This window comes from Pholcus phalangioides, unplaced genomic scaffold, assembly GCF_987345545.1.
Source record: "Pholcus phalangioides strain wild (caught in Gottingen) unplaced genomic scaffold, Ppha-v1.0 ptg000015l_1, whole genome shotgun sequence".
Classification (NCBI taxonomy): domain Eukaryota; kingdom Metazoa; phylum Arthropoda; class Arachnida; order Araneae; family Pholcidae; genus Pholcus; species Pholcus phalangioides.
The window spans coordinates 117675343-117688815 of record NW_028301608.1 but is presented as its reverse complement, the minus strand read 5'-3'; the positions used below and the strand labels follow the sequence as shown (position 1 = coordinate 117688815).

The 13473-nt window shown below is 44.9% G+C and overlaps 7 protein-coding genes, 2 non-coding genes and 2 pseudogenes across 9 annotated transcripts; 7 read left to right on the top strand and 4 right to left on the bottom strand.

Moving 5' to 3' along the window:
• Positions 1–226: 226 nt before the first annotated feature.
• On the top strand, positions 227–601 carry LOC149077765 (histone H2A). Its single transcript, XM_089242967.1, has one exon. It carries the CDS (start codon positions 227–229, stop codon positions 599–601), a length of 375 nt encoding a protein of 124 aa, XP_089099093.1.
• A 484-nt stretch (positions 602–1085) lies between these two features.
• LOC149077764 (histone H3) lies at positions 1086–1527 on the bottom strand. Its single transcript, XM_089242966.1, has one exon. The coding sequence runs from the start codon at positions 1513–1515 to the stop codon at positions 1105–1107; it is 411 nt and encodes a 136-aa protein (XP_089099092.1). The 5' UTR covers positions 1516–1527; the 3' UTR covers positions 1086–1104.
• Positions 1528–1750: 223 nt separating this feature from the next.
• On the top strand, positions 1751–2362 carry LOC149077763 (histone H1-III pseudogene; annotated as a pseudogene).
• Positions 2363–2836: 474 nt separating this feature from the next.
• On the bottom strand, positions 2837–3148 carry LOC149077762 (histone H4). Its single transcript, XM_089242965.1, has one exon. The coding sequence runs from the start codon at positions 3146–3148 to the stop codon at positions 2837–2839; it is 312 nt and encodes a 103-aa protein (XP_089099091.1).
• Positions 3149–3733: 585 nt separating this feature from the next.
• Positions 3734–3852, top strand: LOC149077761 (5S ribosomal RNA). The gene has a single exon (XR_016194256.1). It is a non-coding gene; the product is annotated as a 5S ribosomal RNA (ribosomal RNA).
• Positions 3853–4606: 754 nt separating this feature from the next.
• LOC149077760 (histone H2B) lies at positions 4607–4981 on the top strand. Its single transcript, XM_089242963.1, has one exon. The coding sequence runs from the start codon at positions 4607–4609 to the stop codon at positions 4979–4981; it is 375 nt and encodes a 124-aa protein (XP_089099089.1).
• Positions 4982–6969: 1988 nt separating this feature from the next.
• Positions 6970–7344, top strand: LOC149077759 (histone H2A). The gene has a single exon (XM_089242962.1). The coding sequence runs from the start codon at positions 6970–6972 to the stop codon at positions 7342–7344; it is 375 nt and encodes a 124-aa protein (XP_089099088.1).
• Positions 7345–7832: 488 nt separating this feature from the next.
• LOC149077758 (histone H3) lies at positions 7833–8270 on the bottom strand. Its single transcript, XM_089242961.1, has one exon. The coding sequence runs from the start codon at positions 8256–8258 to the stop codon at positions 7848–7850; it is 411 nt and encodes a 136-aa protein (XP_089099087.1). The 5' UTR covers positions 8259–8270; the 3' UTR covers positions 7833–7847.
• Positions 8271–8493: 223 nt separating this feature from the next.
• On the top strand, positions 8494–9105 carry LOC149077757 (histone H1-III pseudogene; annotated as a pseudogene).
• A 474-nt stretch (positions 9106–9579) lies between these two features.
• Positions 9580–9891, bottom strand: LOC149077756 (histone H4). The gene has a single exon (XM_089242959.1). It carries the CDS (start codon positions 9889–9891, stop codon positions 9580–9582), a length of 312 nt encoding a protein of 103 aa, XP_089099085.1.
• A 585-nt stretch (positions 9892–10476) lies between these two features.
• LOC149077755 (5S ribosomal RNA) lies at positions 10477–10595 on the top strand. The gene has a single exon (XR_016194255.1). It is a non-coding gene; the product is annotated as a 5S ribosomal RNA (ribosomal RNA).
• The last annotated feature ends 2878 nt before the right edge of the window (positions 10596–13473 follow it).

Below are 13473 nucleotides of genomic sequence, written 5' to 3'. Positions count from 1 at the left end.
TCATATAGTCAGCGGAACCTTTTAGTTTTATCGATTATTATTCGGTTCAAAACTACGAAGGCGTTTCTCGTCTACAACTACGACGAACGCGGATCGCGAAAACGCCAAAAAGGGGCACTATTGGCTGAAAGGAAAACAAGGAAGGCAGAGCTCTCAGGCTGATATTGGCGGCGCCAAAAAAAAAGCGCGAAGCGCGATTCCGATCATTTTTTAGGAAAAATTAAACATGTCTGGACGTGGAAAAGGAGGAAAAGTGAAGGGGAAGAGCAAGACCAGGTCTAGCCGTGCCGGTCTACAATTTCCCGTCGGCCGTATCCACCGTCTCCTTCGAAAAGGCAACTACGCCGAGAGGGTAGGTGCCGGAGCTCCGGTATACCTGGCCGCCGTCCTGGAATACCTGGCCGCCGAAGTTCTCGAATTGGCAGGAAATGCAGCGCGAGACAACAAGAAAACCAGGATCATTCCCAGACATCTGCAGCTGGCGATCAGGAACGACGAAGAGTTGAACAAGCTCTTGTCCGGAGTGACCATAGCTCAGGGAGGAGTGCTGCCCAACATCCAGGCAGTTCTCTTGCCCAAGAAAACCGAAAAGAAAGCTTAAGTCAAGCGAGAGAGGAAGAAAAAAAAAAAAAGGCCCTTATCAGGGCCAATAAATCACGCAAAGAGGTCACGCTAAATCGCATTGTTTAATAATAATAACACAGTCGCCTCAATGTCCCCCGGGGAAATTAGAGACTGGTTCCGAAACACAATCGCATTGTCCGCTGGGGATAGCCACGCCCAGACCATAAAAGTGACCCCCCAGTAAACAAAGCAACTCTATTCGAATCCGGCGAGTCTAGAAGTCTGGGTTGGGTGAGGCACAATAGTAATAAAATACAGCGTCACATTTCTCTCAGCGCTGCGCGCAAAACAAAAAACAAAAAAAAAAAACATACGTGGCTTGTCCTAACTTTCTTTTCTAATCAATCAGAAAAATTTCATGTATGGATTAAAAAAAACTATTTCAACTCGTGTGTGGCAATGCGAATGAAAAGGCGCACCTCTTTGCATGTGTTGGCCCTTAGAAGGGCCGTTTTTTTTTTCCTACTCCTCCTTCACGACTTAAGCTCGTTCACCCCGGATCCTACGTGCAAGCTGAATGTCTTTGGGCATGATGGTAACTCTCTTGGCGTGGATAGCGCACAAGTTGGTATCTTCGAACAGACCGACGAGATAGGCCTCGCTGGCCTCCTGCAAAGCCATGACAGCAGAGCTCTGGAAGCGCAAATCGGTCTTGAAGTCCTGGGCGATCTCACGGACGAGGCGCTGGAAGGGCAATTTCCTAATGAGCAATTCCGTCGACTTCTGGTAACGACGGATCTCTCTGAGGGCCACGGTACCGGGCCTGTAACGATGGGGCTTCTTCACTCCCCCCGTCGCCGGGGCACTCTTACGAGCAGCCTTGGTCGCGAGCTGTTTCCTGGGGGCCTTGCCTCCGGTACTCTTTCGGGCAGTCTGCTTGGTCCTAGCCATGTCTGCGTATCGATGAAAGAAACGTCTGAACGCGTTGAGAGCAAGACGATAAATGTTTCTCCTCAATTTTTCCACAATGACAGAAGCGCCAAATTCAAAGTGTAACGGACGACTACGCCGCGATTGGTCGATTTCGAAACCGAGAAACGCGATTGGCTGAAACGAAGCGCAAAGGGAATCTACTGCAAAAAAACGAGAAATTACTGATCATTTCGTTACGTGAGTGCAAGCGAACATGTCCGAAGGTGCACAACCAGCTCAATCTGCCGCGCCAGCCGCCTCGACCCCGAAGAAAAAGGGGGCGAAAGCTGGCAGCAAGAAACCGAAAGCTGCTCCCTCTCATCCGAAAGTATCGGAAATGGTGAACAGTGCCATCACCAGTCTTAAAGAACGGGGCGGATCTTCACTGCAGGCCATCAAGAAGCACATCGGTGCCCAGTACAAGGTGGACGTGGACAAGCTTTCACCCTTCATCAAGAAGTACCTGAAGAGCGCCGTAGTCAGCGGAGCCCTGGTTCAGACCAAGGGCAAGGGTGCCACCGGATCTTTCAAATTGAGCGCATCCGGGCAGAAGAGCAAGGAACCCTCTGCCGCTGCCAAACAGGTGAAGAAACCCAAGAAGGAAGGCGCTTCGAAAAAACCCAAATCCCCCAAGAAGACCGCAAAGCCCAAACAGAAGTCCGAGAAAAAGAAAGCAGCCCCCGCAAAGAAATCGACGGTCAAGAAATCTGCTCCGAAGACCAAGTCTCCGAAAAAAGCAGCCAAACCATCGAAACCGAAAGCGGCGAAGCCGAAAAAAGCAAAGTCCACTCCGAAAAAGACGACGGCAAAGAAAGCAAAAAAATGAGGGAGTAAGCCCAAGGCTTGAAGGAAAAAAAAAAAAAGGCTCTTTTCAGAGCCAAGAAATGTTTGTGAGAAGGTGCCGAACTCGCATATAAATATATGATACGTGTTATCATGATAATATATAAATACATAACATAAATAATCAACGCGATTTTGTTATTAAAGCGCGCGAACACAAATATATATATATATATATATATATAGAACATAAAGCCCCTTACGAGGTCTGACGAGACCTCGCAGCTCTGGGGGGGGGGGGGGGGCCCGTATAGTACTTGACCTTTGACGAAAGTACGATTACAGCAATATTTTTTTTGTAATAAATATTTAGTACCAACCCTTTAAGTTTAGTTTTTTAAACATATTTAACAAAGTTATGCGACTCAGTTTCAACCTATCATATATTTTTTGGCCCTGAGAAGGGCCTTTTTTTTTTTCTCCTCCGCGTCTTCTATGAAAACCGCATATGCTGTTTTTAACCGCCGAAACCGTACAGGGTTCTGCCTTGTCTCTTCAGCGCATAGACCACGTCCATGGCGGTGACGGTTTTCCTCTTGGCGTGCTCGGTGTAAGTGACAGCATCCCTGATAACGTTCTCGAGGAAAACTTTGAGAACTCCACGGGTCTCTTCGTAAATGAGACCGGATATACGTTTCACACCACCACGACGAGCCAAACGACGGATGGCGGGTTTCGTAATGCCCTGGATGTTATCGCGAAGAACTTTACGATGTCTCTTCGCTCCTCCTTTGCCCAAACCTTTTCCTCCCTTGCCTCGACCAGACATGTTGAATTTGCGAAATCTGAAGCAGAAATGAAAGGAAATCGACAATAATCACGATCTCTGTCTCGAAAGCGCGGAGCTGACGTCACCGCTGTCTAACGGGCATTGGTCCGCCGACGAGGCGTTATTCGATTGGTCGATAAAAGACTTGATTTATCCCCCCCCTTTGACAGGAGGGGGGGGGGGAACCGTTATTTCTTCCCCCCCCCCTCCAGAAAATTATCGCAGCAGCACTGAAAGTTGGCGGAATCGATGCCTACTGTAAGAGTACAGATTGAACTGGAAAAAGAAAACAACATTTTCGGCGGAAACTAGAGAATGTCTTAAACATTTTGCGCAAAAAAGAAAAATTGTAGAAGGGCCCTTAGGCGGAATTCCTCACATGTCCGTCAACCAGCTTGTGCGTCTGCGCTTTCGGCAGATGAAAGAGCCTCCTTTGTGATGTCATCAATTAGAGTACCAGTGTGATGTGACACCATCTGTGCCCCAACTCCCACGGGAAGAAAGGAACAAAGCAGCGGAAATGGACGGGCTCCTTTGAATAGATTTTATGATCACTTAAGAAGTGTGAAAAGAGCATTATGTATCGCCAACGGCCATACCATGCTGAAAACACCGGTTCTCGTCCGATCACCGAAGTTAAGCAGCATCGGGCGCGGTTAGTACTTGGGAGGGTGACCACCTGGGAACACCGCGTGCTGTTGGCATCACTTTTCTTTCTTTTTTTAAATCGGTAAGTAACATAATTTTCCAATAATTTAATTTAAAAATATGTGTATGTGGGGGGGGGGGGGGAAGAAGAGAGGGAATAAAAGAAAATTAAACAAATTAATATACTATACGGCCAGTGATATGGGCCTATATGGCTCTGCTTAGTGCTGCCATCTACTGTTGGAATTTTTTTTCCTTTCAGTAATTTCTTCTAATCCCACAATCCATGGCAAATTTCTTTAATAAGATTTAATTTCAAAATATTCAAATTAAAGAAAAATTAAATTTATTTCAAATAAATCAGTGATTCATATACGATTCTACTTAGCACTGCGAGATACTGTTGGCATCATCATATAAATCCTCTTTTTTTATTTATTTGATAATTATGTTTAATCGGATAATCCAATACATAACATTTTCCACAAGCGATTGAATTTTGAAATCTGTGTGTGTGTGTGTGTGGGGGGGGGGGGGGGGGGGGGGTTTGGAAAGGAAGCGGGGGGGGGGGAACAAATTCAATTTCTTAGGTAATTCAGTTCCCGAAGGCGAAGTTGATATATGACTCTGCTCAGTGCTGCCATCTACTGGTGAACAATACGAATTCCCTTCCCCCATTGTTTATATTTGAGATTGGGTTGCGGAAAATCACAAATGAGAAACTTCACTTGTGGAGTAAACTTGAAATCCTTTCGTTATGAAAAAATTTCAAAATTTTTTAACACATTTTCGTAATTTTTTGCAGGTAAAATGCCGCCACAACCTTCAGGAAAAGCTGTGAAGAAAGCCGGAAAGGCCCAGAAGGCTGTCCGTGCTGGAGACAAGAAAAAAAGGAAGAAGCGAAGGAAGGAGAGCTTCGCAATCTACATCTACAAGGTTCTGAAGCAGGTCCACCCAGACACCGGGATATCTAGCAAGGCTATGTCAATTATGAACTCCTTCGTAAATGACATCTTTGAAAGAATTGCAGCGGAATCATCACGACTGGCCCACTACAACAAGAGAAGCACCATCACCAGTCGAGAAATCCAAACTGCAGTGCGGCTGTTACTCCCCGGAGAACTCGCCAAGCACGCAGTGTCTGAAGGAACGAAAGCTGTCACCAAATACACCAGTTCAAAGTAACTTCTTTTCGTTCAGGGTGGGGGGGAAAAAAAAAGGCCCTTTTGAGGGCCAATAAATCGAGTAAGAAGGTTTAACCCTGGTCGCAAACGACTTGTTGCCTAACATAACGGTAATTTAATATAGCAATAATATAATGAGGTGTAATGTAACGTTAGGAGTGCTTACCTTTCATGAAGAAGAAACCAACAATCCTTGTGAATTTATCCCTGGAAAAAAAAAAACATAAATAAATAAGCTATTCGAGCATGCATATATATATATATATATATATATATAAAATCAATGAAATTTCTGCGAAAGAAAAATGTGATGGATGGGGGAAAAAAAAAAGAAGAAACTGTCTTGGGTGGGATTCGAACCCATGCTCGCGTGGAACCGGAATGAAAATTCAAATAAAACCCCCTTATTTTTCCGCCCGCGGCGCCCCCGCGAGGGGTTCCCCAGGTAAGGTATAGCTTCGCAACAATACTTTCTACCACACAATAGATATACCACGTGATATGTTCGGCGCAACAATATTTAAAATATCATTATCTGCCTCCGAATATATTCTCTTGAGTCCAGCGTCTTATCCATTAGGCCACAACGACACAGTCATCTGTTACAATTAACACGATTACGTTATAAACTGCTACAATAATTTTTTAGCAAAAAAAATTCTGTGCCGATACGATACTTTTGAAAGGTAAATTATCATACGATAACAATTTGTAATTATTATAATAAATAACAATTAATTATCATAGCCAAATGCAGATTCGAACAGTAGATTCCCTTTGCGATTTATTTATTTTACATACAATATGTATTTTACATTTATTCATTACATTTATATATTTTACATACAATTTATTTCATTATCATTACAATACTACAATCATTACATTAATTTATTTCATTATAATAACCAAATGCAGATTCGAACCCATGACTTTCATAAACACTAGGCTCAAGATTCGTGTCCGTCGTCGTAACCATTACGCCACTAGACACGACATACATCATTCCTAGTTAGCTACTGAAAGTCAGCGATGCAAAGAAACGAGAAATGCCAACTTCTTTTTTTTTTTTCTGTTTCAATTTCACACAAAAATAGGAAATTATAATTTCACTACAATCTACGTTCATGAACAATTAAATATTCATTTATGATTTCATACTTCTTTTGTGAATATAAACATTATTTCCAGTATTTCGCATGCGTCCCACTTTGTTTCAATTTCATTTTAGCCCCCAGTGTATTATATTAACACATCTCGTTTCGCCAAGTTTATTTACTTCATTTTAGCCTTTCCTTCATTTACCCTAACGTTTCACATTCATTTTGTGCATATAAACATTATTTTAGTATTTCCCATGCGTTCACTTTGTTTCAACAAGTTCATTACCTTTCAGCTCTTTGTGCATACCAGCATCATATTAGAATATCTGTGCTTTGTGCCGCCTTTAAACTCGTTTTTTCTTGGAAGTTCAGCCCATTAAGCAAAAAATAAGTATAGAACCGAATGCTAAATATGAATAAAATAATTTATTTCCTTGAAAATTAGAAAACTTTTCTGTCCCGTATACGGGACGTCAGTAATCTTTAACTTCAACGACGAAAGAGACATGCCATACATGCAGTAGTGCTAAACAAACACCACCTCTAATAACAAAAGGAAAAAAAGAAATAAGTTTCATTTAAAAACGAAGAAATGTATGGGGGGGGGGGGGGGAAAGAGAAGAGAAACCGTTAATACGGGGAGGGAGAAGGAAATGCGGGTCATATAGTCAGCGGAACCTTTTAGTTTTATCGATTATTATTCGGTTCAAAACTACGAAGGCGTTTCTCGTCTACAACTACGACGAACGCGGATCGCGAAAACGCCAAAAAGGGGCACTATTGGCTGAAAGGAAAACAAGGAAGGCAGAGCTCTCAGGCTGATATTGGCGGCGCCAAAAAAAAAGCGCGAAGCGCGATTCCGATCATTTTTTAGGAAAAATTAAACATGTCTGGACGTGGAAAAGGAGGAAAAGTGAAGGGGAAGAGCAAGACCAGGTCTAGCCGTGCCGGTCTACAATTTCCCGTCGGCCGTATCCACCGTCTCCTTCGAAAAGGCAACTACGCCGAGAGGGTAGGTGCCGGAGCTCCGGTATACCTGGCCGCCGTCCTGGAATACCTGGCCGCCGAAGTTCTCGAATTGGCAGGAAATGCAGCGCGAGACAACAAGAAAACCAGGATCATTCCCAGACATCTGCAGCTGGCGATCAGGAACGACGAAGAGTTGAACAAGCTCTTGTCCGGAGTGACCATAGCTCAGGGAGGAGTGCTGCCCAACATCCAGGCAGTTCTCTTGCCCAAGAAAACCGAAAAGAAAGCTTAAGTCAAGCGAGAGAGGAAGAAAAAAAAAAAAAGGCCCTTATCAGGGCCAATAAATCACGCAAAGAGGTCACGCTAAATCGCATTGTTTAATAATAATAACACAGTCGCCTCAATGTCCCCCGGGGAAATTAGAGACTGGTTCCGAAACACAATCGCATTGTCCGCTGGGGATAGCCACGCCCAGACCATAAAAGTGACCCCCCAGTAAACAAAGCAACTCTATTCGAATCCGGCGAGTCTAGAAGTCTGGGTTGGGTGAGGCACAATAGTAATAAAATACAGCGTCACATTTCTCTCAGCGCTGCGCGCAAAACAAAAAACAAAAAAAAAAAACATACGTGGCTTGTCCTAACTTTCTTTTCTAATCAATCAGAAAAATTTCATGTATGGATTAAAAAAAACTATTTCAACTCGTGTGTGGCAATGCGAATGAAAAGGCGCACCTCTTTGCATGTGTTGGCCCTTAGAAGGGCCGTTTTTTTTTTCCTACTCCTCCTTCACGACTTAAGCTCGTTCACCCCGGATCCTACGTGCAAGCTGAATGTCTTTGGGCATGATGGTAACTCTCTTGGCGTGGATAGCGCACAAGTTGGTATCTTCGAACAGACCGACGAGATAGGCCTCGCTGGCCTCCTGCAAAGCCATGACAGCAGAGCTCTGGAAGCGCAAATCGGTCTTGAAGTCCTGGGCGATCTCACGGACGAGGCGCTGGAAGGGCAATTTCCTAATGAGCAATTCCGTCGACTTCTGGTAACGACGGATCTCTCTGAGGGCCACGGTACCGGGCCTGTAACGATGGGGCTTCTTCACTCCCCCCGTCGCCGGGGCACTCTTACGAGCAGCCTTGGTCGCGAGCTGTTTCCTGGGGGCCTTGCCTCCGGTACTCTTTCGGGCAGTCTGCTTGGTCCTAGCCATGTCTGCGTATCGATGAAAGAAACGTCTGAACGCGTTGAGAGCAAGACGATAAATGTTTCTCCTCAATTTTTCCACAATGACAGAAGCGCCAAATTCAAAGTGTAACGGACGACTACGCCGCGATTGGTCGATTTCGAAACCGAGAAACGCGATTGGCTGAAACGAAGCGCAAAGGGAATCTACTGCAAAAAAACGAGAAATTACTGATCATTTCGTTACGTGAGTGCAAGCGAACATGTCCGAAGGTGCACAACCAGCTCAATCTGCCGCGCCAGCCGCCTCGACCCCGAAGAAAAAGGGGGCGAAAGCTGGCAGCAAGAAACCGAAAGCTGCTCCCTCTCATCCGAAAGTATCGGAAATGGTGAACAGTGCCATCACCAGTCTTAAAGAACGGGGCGGATCTTCACTGCAGGCCATCAAGAAGCACATCGGTGCCCAGTACAAGGTGGACGTGGACAAGCTTTCACCCTTCATCAAGAAGTACCTGAAGAGCGCCGTAGTCAGCGGAGCCCTGGTTCAGACCAAGGGCAAGGGTGCCACCGGATCTTTCAAATTGAGCGCATCCGGGCAGAAGAGCAAGGAACCCTCTGCCGCTGCCAAACAGGTGAAGAAACCCAAGAAGGAAGGCGCTTCGAAAAAACCCAAATCCCCCAAGAAGACCGCAAAGCCCAAACAGAAGTCCGAGAAAAAGAAAGCAGCCCCCGCAAAGAAATCGACGGTCAAGAAATCTGCTCCGAAGACCAAGTCTCCGAAAAAAGCAGCCAAACCATCGAAACCGAAAGCGGCGAAGCCGAAAAAAGCAAAGTCCACTCCGAAAAAGACGACGGCAAAGAAAGCAAAAAAATGAGGGAGTAAGCCCAAGGCTTGAAGGAAAAAAAAAAAAAGGCTCTTTTCAGAGCCAAGAAATGTTTGTGAGAAGGTGCCGAACTCGCATATAAATATATGATACGTGTTATCATGATAATATATAAATACATAACATAAATAATCAACGCGATTTTGTTATTAAAGCGCGCGAACACAAATATATATATATATATATATATATAGAACATAAAGCCCCTTACGAGGTCTGACGAGACCTCGCAGCTCTGGGGGGGGGGGGGGGGCCCGTATAGTACTTGACCTTTGACGAAAGTACGATTACAGCAATATTTTTTTTGTAATAAATATTTAGTACCAACCCTTTAAGTTTAGTTTTTTAAACATATTTAACAAAGTTATGCGACTCAGTTTCAACCTATCATATATTTTTTGGCCCTGAGAAGGGCCTTTTTTTTTTTCTCCTCCGCGTCTTCTATGAAAACCGCATATGCTGTTTTTAACCGCCGAAACCGTACAGGGTTCTGCCTTGTCTCTTCAGCGCATAGACCACGTCCATGGCGGTGACGGTTTTCCTCTTGGCGTGCTCGGTGTAAGTGACAGCATCCCTGATAACGTTCTCGAGGAAAACTTTGAGAACTCCACGGGTCTCTTCGTAAATGAGACCGGATATACGTTTCACACCACCACGACGAGCCAAACGACGGATGGCGGGTTTCGTAATGCCCTGGATGTTATCGCGAAGAACTTTACGATGTCTCTTCGCTCCTCCTTTGCCCAAACCTTTTCCTCCCTTGCCTCGACCAGACATGTTGAATTTGCGAAATCTGAAGCAGAAATGAAAGGAAATCGACAATAATCACGATCTCTGTCTCGAAAGCGCGGAGCTGACGTCACCGCTGTCTAACGGGCATTGGTCCGCCGACGAGGCGTTATTCGATTGGTCGATAAAAGACTTGATTTATCCCCCCCCTTTGACAGGAGGGGGGGGGGGAACCGTTATTTCTTCCCCCCCCCCTCCAGAAAATTATCGCAGCAGCACTGAAAGTTGGCGGAATCGATGCCTACTGTAAGAGTACAGATTGAACTGGAAAAAGAAAACAACATTTTCGGCGGAAACTAGAGAATGTCTTAAACATTTTGCGCAAAAAAGAAAAATTGTAGAAGGGCCCTTAGGCGGAATTCCTCACATGTCCGTCAACCAGCTTGTGCGTCTGCGCTTTCGGCAGATGAAAGAGCCTCCTTTGTGATGTCATCAATTAGAGTACCAGTGTGATGTGACACCATCTGTGCCCCAACTCCCACGGGAAGAAAGGAACAAAGCAGCGGAAATGGACGGGCTCCTTTGAATAGATTTTATGATCACTTAAGAAGTGTGAAAAGAGCATTATGTATCGCCAACGGCCATACCATGCTGAAAACACCGGTTCTCGTCCGATCACCGAAGTTAAGCAGCATCGGGCGCGGTTAGTACTTGGGAGGGTGACCACCTGGGAACACCGCGTGCTGTTGGCATCACTTTTCTTTCTTTTTTTAAATCGGTAAGTAACATAATTTTCCAATAATTTAATTTAAAAATATGTGTATGTGGGGGGGGGGGGGGAAGAAGAGAGGGAATAAAAGAAAATTAAACAAATTAATATACTATACGGCCAGTGATATGGGCCTATATGGCTCTGCTTAGTGCTGCCATCTACTGTTGGAATTTTTTTTCCTTTCAGTAATTTCTTCTAATCCCACAATCCATGGCAAATTTCTTTAATAAGATTTAATTTCAAAATATTCAAATTAAAGAAAAATTAAATTTATTTCAAATAAATCAGTGATTCATATACGATTCTACTTAGCACTGCGAGATACTGTTGGCATCATCATATAAATCCTCTTTTTTTATTTATTTGATAATTATGTTTAATCGGATAATCCAATACATAACATTTTCCACAAGCGATTGAATTTTGAAATCTGTGTGTGTGTGTGTGTGGGGGGGGGGGGGGGGGGGGGTTTGGAAAGGAAGCGGGGGGGGGGAACAAATTCAATTTCTTAGGTAATTCAGTTCCCGAAGGCGAAGTTGATATATGACTCTGCTCAGTGCTGCCATCTACTGGTGAACAATACGAATTCCCTTCCCCCATTGTTTATATTTGAGATTGGGTTGCGGAAAATCACAAATGAGAAACTTCACTTGTGGAGTAAACTTGAAATCCTTTCGTTATGAAAAAATTTCAAAATTTTTTAACACATCACATCGGAGTTCATTCGCGCCCCAGATTCTGAAGGGGACGGTCGTATTTTTGCTCGCTCCAACTAGGGAGCCATTTCTTTTTTATTTCAGGTTCGGACATGGCCAGAACAAAAAGGAAGCCGAAGCCAGCCGCACCTAAGCCGGCGCCTGCCACCGCGAGGAACTACAATTGCCTGTTGCACCACGAATCCTTTTCGAAGCACTCAATTGCATGGTCGAAATTCTTCGCGGAGGTGGACTCCACTCGGCGTGCCTTCAAGCTACGCTCCAGAGAGGAAACGGCTTACGACCCTCATCTCCAATGCCAGGCCGTGGATCTCCTTGTAGACATCGCAAAGGATGCTAAAACCTGGATCACCAACGAGATCCGGTGCGAACTGGAAAGACAACTCATGGAAATTGTCTACAGTCACAATAGCTCCTGCTACAAATGGGACCTGGTGGTCAGGCTAAAAGATTTCGAGGGCACCAGCTGCGTCCTCTACGAAGAGCCCTCGAAAGAAATCCTCACGGATCCGGACAAACCGGAGACGAACGAGGTCAGCGATTCTTCTATTTTCAGGTCAGAAACGAGTCCAGACCGGGAGCCCAGGTGCACACTGACGCCAGAAGCTGCCACTTCTCTCTCTCTCTCTAGATCTGCTGAACAAGCTCCAACCCCTGATGAACCCGCTGAAACAGAAAATCCTGTCCCAGAGACAGAGGTAATCGCAGAACCAGCACAGCAGATGGACCTAACCACTGAACCAGCAGTGCAAAACTCGGTCCCGTATGCTTTTTCCGCGGGTGATATGGCATCCCCAGTGGAGAAAACAGCCTGCTCTTCTGCTATTGGCCCAACAGACGCTCTCAGCCAATCGAAAGAGGACTTACAGAACCTCACCATCTCGATTGTCTGCAACGGGAAATGGCTACAAACCGACGCTCAGCTTGCCCGTATCTGCAACAGCCCTTACTCGGCTAAGCTAGACGGCAATCAGATCAATATCTCTTTCACCTTAGCAGATGATCTCACCGCTGCTCAAAAGTGGCTTGAGAATGAGCGTATTCTCATTAGACCGAAAGAAAAAAAATCTGACTTTTTCGCTGTCCTGCTGCGGGGTCTCGAGCCAGGCACCCCGTTAAAGGACATACAGACCGCCCTCAGCCAACTTGGCTTTTCAACTAAAAAAGTTGAGGTCTTCAGAAAAACAAAGTCCAAATCTTGGAGAATCACACTCAAAAAAAGCGAGGCTAACCTCAAGATTCTCCAACTAAAGACCATCTCACATCTCGAAATCACCATGGAAAGATTTATCAAAAACTTCCAAGAATTTCAATGCAGACGATGTCTTCGGTTCTCGCACTTTGCTGACACCTGCGTCAATGCCTACAGGTGTGTCAAATGCACGGACACTCATGAGCCCGGGCAATGCGGCAAGGTGCGAGGACGGGATACGCCGACCTGTGTTCTGTGTCTCGGGCCACACCCTGCAAATTATCGCAAGTGTCCCGAATTCCTAAAAATTCGAAAATCTCGTAAACCCTCGACTCAGCTTGCAAAGGACATTACCATCTCGTCCCAGACTTTCTCCCGAAGCAAGACCAAAACTGCAAGTGCTTTCTTACCACGGCCAGTGCTTCTAAAATTCAACACTTTTCTCCGAAGCCAAAACACGACTCAAGCGGCAGAACCGATGGACACACCTGCGCAAACGGCAGCGGAACAGCCCTCGGCCAAGCTTCCGGTCCTCAAGGAACCAGCTACCGTCGCCTCTCCCGTGACGTCTCCTAGCCGCCCAAGAAATTTTGAAAACTTGGCAAAGAAATCCATCAACGAGATCAGATCACTAATCTCGATCATGGCCGAAGAAAACATAGCCGATGGTGTCTCTCTTTCTCTATATAGAGACTTCTCGAACCTGGCCGAGAAACTCTGTGGGAAGATCGCCGAAACTTAGCCTATTTTGTTTCAGGTCCTTCCCGCCATTTCCTTTTCATGGTATCCTCTTTCAAAAATTCTTAAAAATCTACTTCAAAAAAAACTCATAATTTAAAGAAAAAAAAAAAAAAAAAACTTTTCATTTCATTTAACTAACATTTACTTTATTTTTCTAACATACCTTTCCCACCGTCTAGGAACTTTGTTTTTTCCTATCTTTATTTTCA

Coding starts and splice junctions, on each gene's coding strand:
- LOC149077765 (XM_089242967.1), top strand. CDS start 227: ATGTCTGGACGTGGAAAAGGAGGAAAAGTGAAGGGGAAGAGCAAGACC.
- LOC149077764 (XM_089242966.1), bottom strand. CDS start 1,515: ATGGCTAGGACCAAGCAGACTGCCCGAAAGAGTACCGGAGGCAAGGCC.
- LOC149077762 (XM_089242965.1), bottom strand. CDS start 3,148: ATGTCTGGTCGAGGCAAGGGAGGAAAAGGTTTGGGCAAAGGAGGAGCG.
- LOC149077760 (XM_089242963.1), top strand. CDS start 4,607: ATGCCGCCACAACCTTCAGGAAAAGCTGTGAAGAAAGCCGGAAAGGCC.
- LOC149077759 (XM_089242962.1), top strand. CDS start 6,970: ATGTCTGGACGTGGAAAAGGAGGAAAAGTGAAGGGGAAGAGCAAGACC.
- LOC149077758 (XM_089242961.1), bottom strand. CDS start 8,258: ATGGCTAGGACCAAGCAGACTGCCCGAAAGAGTACCGGAGGCAAGGCC.
- LOC149077756 (XM_089242959.1), bottom strand. CDS start 9,891: ATGTCTGGTCGAGGCAAGGGAGGAAAAGGTTTGGGCAAAGGAGGAGCG.